The sequence below is a fragment of the Neopsephotus bourkii genome, unplaced genomic scaffold, assembly GCF_033783945.1.
Source record: "Neopsephotus bourkii isolate Nb327-2 ecotype Australia unplaced genomic scaffold, CSIRO-AGI_Nbou_v1 NB_1767, whole genome shotgun sequence".
Classification (NCBI taxonomy): domain Eukaryota; kingdom Metazoa; phylum Chordata; class Aves; order Psittaciformes; family Psittacidae; genus Neopsephotus; species Neopsephotus bourkii.
In genome coordinates, this window is record NW_026902241.1 from 4,019,611 (window position 1) to 4,027,265 (window position 7,655).

Genomic DNA, 7,655 nt, shown 5'->3' on the forward strand with positions numbered 1-7,655 from the left:
GGATGTGTTTCTATCTTTAAGCAACAGCATGAAATAAGCACTTCTTGCAAGCTGCACTCCTTCTCAAAGAGCACTTTTCAAATCAGTTTCACTAGAGTGAGAGAGAGGCTGGTTTTACATCAGGAAAATGTTCAAGTCTATCCCTTCTGCCTGCACACCTCTATCCCAGAGAACAAGTAATCACGGAAGATGCCACTTCTGCAGTGTTGCTGTATTAGAGGGCTTAACATATCAGCTGAGGTTGAGGGTTTTTCACTAGTTCTTCCACAAATCAAGATCTGCACCTAGGTACTAAGAAGCATATTAATCTTCACCAAGTTACGGGAACCAAAACATTTCAGCACAAAACCTCCCCCCTTAGGAAGTACATTTTCTGTCATTGTTACTGCTTCCTCTCACAGTAACTGTTTCTTGCCTAACAATCTTGCAGTACTTTCAACTATTTAGAAAGCAATTCTTACTCTGAGATCTTGTAGGTATAGTCATGGATGAACGCAAATAAACAGTTATATATCAAGTCATCATTTCCCAAATTGCAACATCATGTTGCTCAAAATTACAGGTAAGCAAGCTCTAAACAAGTGCGTTTTTATCTCTCCTCCAGACTGAATCCTTACTTTTAGGTCTCTCTTTTCTCATCTGTTCTACTGGTATGAGTGTAATTAACAGCACCACCCACACTTCATTCTTCATTTAAATCAACTCTGTCACCTTTTTAAAAGCAAAATTTATGGAGTTCAGGGTAGTTTCAAATACAGCATTAAAAGCAGTGTATGATTATTACTGTTACTTATACTTTGAATTAAGAGATCATAACAGGCATCATTATAGATACCATACAGGCTACTTCAGCGTCTTCTTAAAGCTTCGGATTTGATAGTGAAGCTCTAATTTTTTTAAATTGTAAAAGACAATCCTGTTAAGGCAATTAACCTTACAGACAGAGCTGTAATGTTAGTGAAAGAAACAAAAAAAAACCCAACATTCTACTTGCAGACTAATATAAGCAGCAAAGGGAAAGATGAGATTTACCTACAGTTTAAAGAGGATTAAGTAAATTTTTCTAGCAAGATGGCCTAAGCCTTCCTCAGAAGAGTCAGAGTTCAGTCAATTTCAGGAAAACAGAGAATTTAATTAATTCCCTTCTGCTGAAAACTAAAGTCTGGGCAATGGCAGTGTGGCTTAAAAAAAATAATAAAAAAAAAATTTATGGGGCATCTTCTTTTAAAAATAAATGTTTAAATACATATGTTGTTAGATGGCTTGGATAGTACCATATGGCTATGGTACTATACGGCTATGAACATACGGTAAGTTCACTTTTTAGTGAGCAAAAAGAAGCAGGGTTACTGGTCCTTTATTCCATAAATTCATTCTGCTCATCTCAGTCACTTGGAAGCTATTAGTGAGATGGAATTCCTGTACCCTTTAGTGTCCCGGCCTTGAAACCATCTTTTGGCATACAGAAGCAGTAGCAGATAACTACAGCATTACAAAGTTTATCTCATGAACAAGACCAAAAATCCCCACGAAGCAGCACAGAATTTTTCCACCCCAGAGAATGCAGCAGAACCACAAAAGAACACTCAACCCAAATCTCTAGATTTGCTGCCAGCAGCTGTAAACTGTCAGCACCCTAGTAACCCTCTACAAAATGTTTCTATTAACTTGAGGTAATGGGGACTAAGCAGCCATGCCCCACATCGTTAATACAACTTGAACTGACATAAAGAACAACCGGAACAGCCAGGACACCCACCAACAGAAAACAGCTTTTTTTCCTCCCCTCCTGCATACCTGGTTCCCACCAGACTTCTGCATAGTTCCAGCATATGAATTAAAACATTACTTGCATGAGGTGCACTAAATCCACTTCAGATTATAAAAGGATACAGCCTTAGTGCTCCAGTCTGAGTCCCGATGGCCAGTATTTTCTGAACCGGATCAAATGCCAAGGCAGAAGGTTGGTAAGGGAAACCATGGCGTACAGTCTAACCAGTCAAAGCATCGCAGTAACAATGGGCCAAGCAGCAGACCAAAAATAAACAGAATCAAAATCATATGTTATTCAATGTTAATCACAATTGAAAAAGAAACTACAAAGCATTTTAACAATAGAATAAGATCTGCTGTATTACATGAACCAATTATAAAAGATTGTTTTAGTCATAATTACCCTTCCATCCTTGATCATCAAGTGCCAGTCACACTTACTGAAACAATTTGAATCTTACATTTCTTCTCTACAAAGACTGTATCAACTCAGAATTTTATTTTTCCATCTACCTCATTCTCTGAGTAAGCTTCTTTTCAGTTCTAACAAAGGTGCTAAACTATCAAAATACAAGATGTTCCTAGGAAGTTTGGCAACAAAGCCAGACTCCTCATTAGAACTACTACAAAGAAGAGATTCAGAGCAGCCCTGCAGAGAAGGACTTGGGGGTGCTGCTCGATAAGAAACTTAACATGATGCTTTTCAGAGCCCAGAAAGCCAACCGTATCCTGGGCTGCGTCAAAAGAAACATGACCAACAGGTCAAAAGAGGAGATCCTACCCCTCTGCTCTACTCTCATGAGACCTCACTTGGAGTAATGTGTCCTCAACATAAAAAGGACATGGAACTGTTGGAACAAGTCCAGAGGAGGGCCAGGAGGACATACAGGGGACTGAAGCACCTCCCGTATGAAGATCGGCTGAGAAAGTTGGGGCTGTTCAGCCTGGAGAAGGCTGCTTCGAGACAGTATCTGAAGGGGCCTATAAGGATGCTGGGGAGGGACTATAGTGACAGGACAAGGGGTAATGGGTTAAAACTTAACAGGGGAAGCTTAAATTAGATATAAGGAGGATGGTTTTTACTGTAATGGTGGTGAGGTACTGGAATGGGTTGCCCAATGAAGTTGTGAATGCTCCATCCCTGGTGGTGTTCAAAGCCAGGTTGGACAGAGCCTTGGGTGGCATGGTTTAGTGAGGGCTGGAACTAGATGATCTTAAGGTCCTTTCTAACCCTAACTAGTTATGATTCTACGATTCTAAATTACTAGACCTGATTGTCTGAGAATCACTTACTTCAATTTCAATCCAATAGGCCCCACATGGAAGTGCAACCTCAGCACATGAAGAAAACACAAAAACAAAAAACCAACAAGCTCAGCTCCACAGAACCAACCTCTTACCCTCTGCTACCTCTCCTTCCCCGAAACTAGACTCTAAATAGACAAAACCAAAGAACACCCTACCAACAAAGCAAAACAACCTTCAAACATGGGATTTCTGCCTAGTATGAAGTTATTGGCACACCTAGCTTTTGGGTTAACCAAGACTAATTTGGAAATTGACCAAATGGTAACTCCATTACACCTCTCAGGCTGCAATTAATCAGCACTGAGAACACAAAAGTGTCACCTACTTTATTTGTTACTTTATGTAAACATACACAAAGTAAGCCACACAGATCTACTTATGCCTTTTCAAACCCTTTAGGTTAAAGCAGAGTTATTTCAGGACCTCATAAATGCATAGCAAACTTCTGGTATACTTTTAATTCACTGAAGTTGCAGTCATACCCTCCATCTCCTGTTTTTTCACAGTGAATAAAATCTAACTGGTAACAGCTCTGCTCTTTTCCATGCTTTTTGTGAACAGCTTGCAAAAGTGGCACAAACACCTGCAATACTAGACAAAACAAGGAGGCGAATCCTCAAACAAGCTCATCCATATCGAGCTAGGCCATGGGTGCACTGTAAAGATAAAAACAGTTACTGATATTCAAAACAGTTTTTATTCCTCCTGATACAGCTGGTGGATTAATGCATCAGTTTCTGAAACGTGCAAGCACAAACCACAGTTACTGTATCATGCACAAGCAAATAAAAAAAAAAAAAAAGGAACTTTTCTTCTGTCTCTGGAGCAGATCTGCAATAGCAGCATCGGCAACTTGGCAACACACTGCAGCGAAACCACCACAAACGTCTACAGCCTTTTTCAGGCACAAAGGAACAGGAAAATGTATTTCCAAATAATGCAGAGGTACAGATTCCTGTCCTTTGGGCCCATTAGCAGAGGCTGCTACTCAAACGCCGCGATAATCAAGTCTGCACTACAGCTAGGTATCACTCCTTCCCCCATCCATCCCACTCTTTCTACGAAGCCTTCGTGCACACTGTTAGCATTACACGCACCAAAGAGCCTGGAAGACGACAAACCTTGAAACTCTCCAGGAAAGATGACTACGGAAATCCAGTAAGACCTGTGCAGCTACACCCACCCCTTCCTTCCCTTCTCCCCCCGCCCTCCCTTCCCAAATAATAAAATCAAACAAGTAAATAGAGCAGGCTCGGCGAGGCCGGTACCGAAAGGCAAAGCCCTCAGAGCCCACCGCGGCGCTGCGCCCCCTTCCCGAGCCGCCAGCCGCCTAGGGGTTGCAGCACTCACTCACCTTGCAGAGCTGGAAGTGCTCGGACTGGAGCGTCTCCTGGATTTCGGTCTCCCTGTTCCCCGCCTGCTGCTGCTGCGCGGCGGACGACGCCGAGGCGGCGGCGGAGACCGCCGTCAGGCCGTCCAGCACCTTCCTGATGTTGAATTTCCTCATGGTCTTCGGCAGCTGCGCTCCGCGCTTCCCCGGCCTCTCCGGCTCGCTGTCACCGCCGCCCGCCCCGCAGGCGGCAGACGAGTCCCCGCCGGGGAGGGCGGTGCAGGGGCGGCCCGCGGCCGGGGAGCCGCGCTCTGGGCCGTGGGGCAGCTCTCCTCCTCGTCCGCAGGGACGGCGGCGAGGCGTCAGTCCGGCAGCGCAGGGGCGCTCCTCATCGGTGCCCGCGGGCTCGGAGACGGAGACTGGAGCCAAGCAAACAGCAGCCGGTCAGCCCACTGGCGGCGCCTCCGCCGGTCCCACACTCGCCGCCCGCGCCTTACACGCCGGGGCACACGGCTCGCCCCGGGCCCAGCCGGCTCCTCCCCGGCCGCCCCTCCCGCTGCCGGGGCTGCGCGGGCTGCCTTGCCTCGCCTCGCTTCTCCGCGGAGCTTCCGCGTCCCCCTGCGCAGTCTCCGCGTCCCCCCGCACAGCTCGCCTCACATCGTGGCGGCCACGGCTGCTGCTGTCATCCGCCTCTGCGTGCGTGTGTGTGTGCGCGCTTGTGCCGGTCCCCTCCCGCCGCCGCAGTCTCTCCCCCCCTCACAGGCGCCCGCCCCGCGGCTCGGCTCAGGCACCCTCCGCCTCCTCAGAGCTGCGTGCGCTGCCAGCCAGTCACCACAGGAGCTTCTCCCGGCTGCTGGCAACGGCGGCTGCTGCCACCACCCGCTCCCACTACCATCCTCCTCCGCCTCCTGCTGCTGCCACGGAGGGCGCCTCCGCCACCTCACAACACCTCACTCCCCCTTGCCTGACAACGCGGAAGCGCAGCGCCCCGGGGAGGAGCGGCAACAGCGATTACCACGGCGCCCTGCCTCGCAGCGGCGAGGAGAACGAGCATGCGCGCTAAGAGCGTCGGCACCCGGATGTGGTGCTGTCTGTTGCTCCCCCGCTACTGCGCTCCGGGTTGCTCTGGGGCCGTAATAGTGTGAGAGGTACGAGTGGGGCGTGAGCTGGGTGTTGGCCTCCGGCCGGGCGGAGCCAGTAGCAGGTAACAGGTGGACGCGCCGTACCTGCTGCCGGCAAGGTGCCGGAGGCGCACGGCGGCTCCCGTGTGAGCCAGGCTGCCGTGGAGGGAACCGCGGAAAATCCGCTGTGGAGCGGAAGGGAGGGGAGATGATCCCCATTCCACGGCGATCGGGACTTCGTAGCTGGTGTGAGTCGGAGCTGGGACAGCGCCTGCGGTTTACGCATTCGACGATTACGCCGTCGCCGTGTGGCGGTGGGGCTGGTGCTGCCGGGGGAGCGGAGACCGGCGGCGGGGGCGGGGGCGATGCCGGGGCGCGTTTCCAATGGCAGTAACACTTGCCGCAGGAGTGAGGCCTTCCATACCCCTCCGCCGTGGTGGTGGAGCGCCGCGGGTGGCTGCTTACAGCCAGAAGCGGCTGGACGGTGGGTGAGTCGGTGCCATCTGCGAAGTCACGGTCAGTCCCCGCCGTGCGAGGCGAGCCGCTGGAGTCACCACTGTCCTTCCATCCAGTCTTACGGCAGCAAAACTAATTTCAGCAGGTGGCACAAAGTTAGCATGTCTTTCTGCTAACCACTGTCGTACAGTATTCCTTGCTCTGCTTTGAGTTGCCTTTTAGTACTAGATGGTGGGTTTGGATTATCTAGTCAGTGTTCAGGTAAGATACTACTATTTTGTTTTCAACTAAAAAGAACTGGAAGATCAGTCATCGCTTCTGGAGGGAAAACTTGCACAGATGTGATTCAAGACCTTCCCTGATATCTTCCAGCTACAGTGTGAATGCGGTAGCAGTAAAAGGCTCCACCAACATTAAAATTGTGCTTTTAAGCGGTGTTTCCAGCCTGGTAGCCAGGCATGCTTTATTAGCACAGTAAATGTAAAAGTGCACAGAGGGATCATCATCATCAAAATGCAGCAAAGTTGTTACAATGCAAGCGATCATCATAACCTCAAAAGCAAAAGTTCCACAAACTCTTCTTAGAACTGTAACTCCATGTCAATTTACAGCCATGTTGCAAGCAAGTGTGTGATATATAAGTATCTGAAAGAAACCAAGACGGTTTAGGTGTACTTACAGAGTGACTGAGTCATTAACTTACAGAGCTGTTCCCCTGTGCTACCAGGACTGTTGGATGTTCTCATCATCTTGGTAAAATGTGAAAGAATGCTTCCAGAGATGGCAGAAATCCTACAAATAAAAGACTTAAATAAGGTTCAGTATGATATGAATATTACTTAAATAAGGTTCAGTTCTGATATGAAAATCAACTTAAGAGAGAAATGTGTTCATTTTCCATGTCTTTAACTGTCCATCGTATACATACATACATTATAACTTTCATAGCACAACCTTGTTATTTATAGTAATATTAATCACAAAAAAAACCAAACCTCAAAACTGAATGAAGAATTAAAGGACTTTAAAAGCACCCTTTTTGCATACTACAGCCACTATGCACTTGGTCCTTGAATCCTTACTTTCACTGGACTGTATGTTTTTAGAGGAGAGGTTGGATTTATTTTTCTGTTTACATTAGCATCTAACACAAGGAGAACCTCGTTCATTATTGCAAAATTGTACCAATGTTTGGAAACTTTTAGGCAAACCATACCCACATGATTGAGACAACAGTTCACTTTCCTCACACTTTCTGGTTGATGCCATTCAACAAATCAATGCTTTCTGGGACGTAAGCTCTTTCTGTAAAACATTAGTGGCAGCCTTCCCTCTTACTGGGATGTCAGTGGGAATAGTAGTAGGCATTTTAATTTTACAGTTCTACAGTTCAGGAGACATCCTCATTATTTCTGAGGATTTAGCTGCTGTATTTCAGAGCTTCTCTGGGGCCTCCAGCTCTTACCCAATAACCATATCCTGTTTACACATGAGACCAATACTGCTAACCTCCTTACCTCATATTGCCCACTCAGACCTTCCGGCTTCTAATGTCTGAAGTCTCTTGCCAGTGTTTCATACCTCAGGCCAAAGCTCAAGTGTCTTGCACAGCTGGCAAAGAGGCAATCAGACCCAACTAGTTTGCAGTGTCTTTTATTCCACAATGA

At 47.4% G+C, this 7,655-nt stretch overlaps 1 protein-coding gene across 12 annotated transcripts in view; it reads right to left on the bottom strand.

Annotated features, from left to right (window-relative positions):
* Window positions 1-5,509, bottom strand: part of STXBP5 (syntaxin binding protein 5) — a 110,809-nt gene extending 105,300 nt beyond the window's left edge. For 6 of the 12 annotated variants that reach the window (XM_061378557.1, XM_061378552.1, XM_061378550.1 and 3 more), the window contains exons 1-2: window positions 4,436-4,975; window positions 1,894-1,991 (exon numbers count right to left, since the gene is read on the bottom strand). In XM_061378557.1, coding sequence (XP_061234541.1) covers window positions 1,894-1,991; window positions 4,436-4,588 — 251 coding nt within the window. In that variant the 5' untranslated portion in view covers window positions 4,589-4,975. The other 6 variants (XM_061378546.1, XM_061378547.1, XM_061378558.1 and 3 more) reach the window with 4 other exon arrangements.
* Between the last annotated feature and the right edge of the window lie 2,146 nt (window positions 5,510-7,655).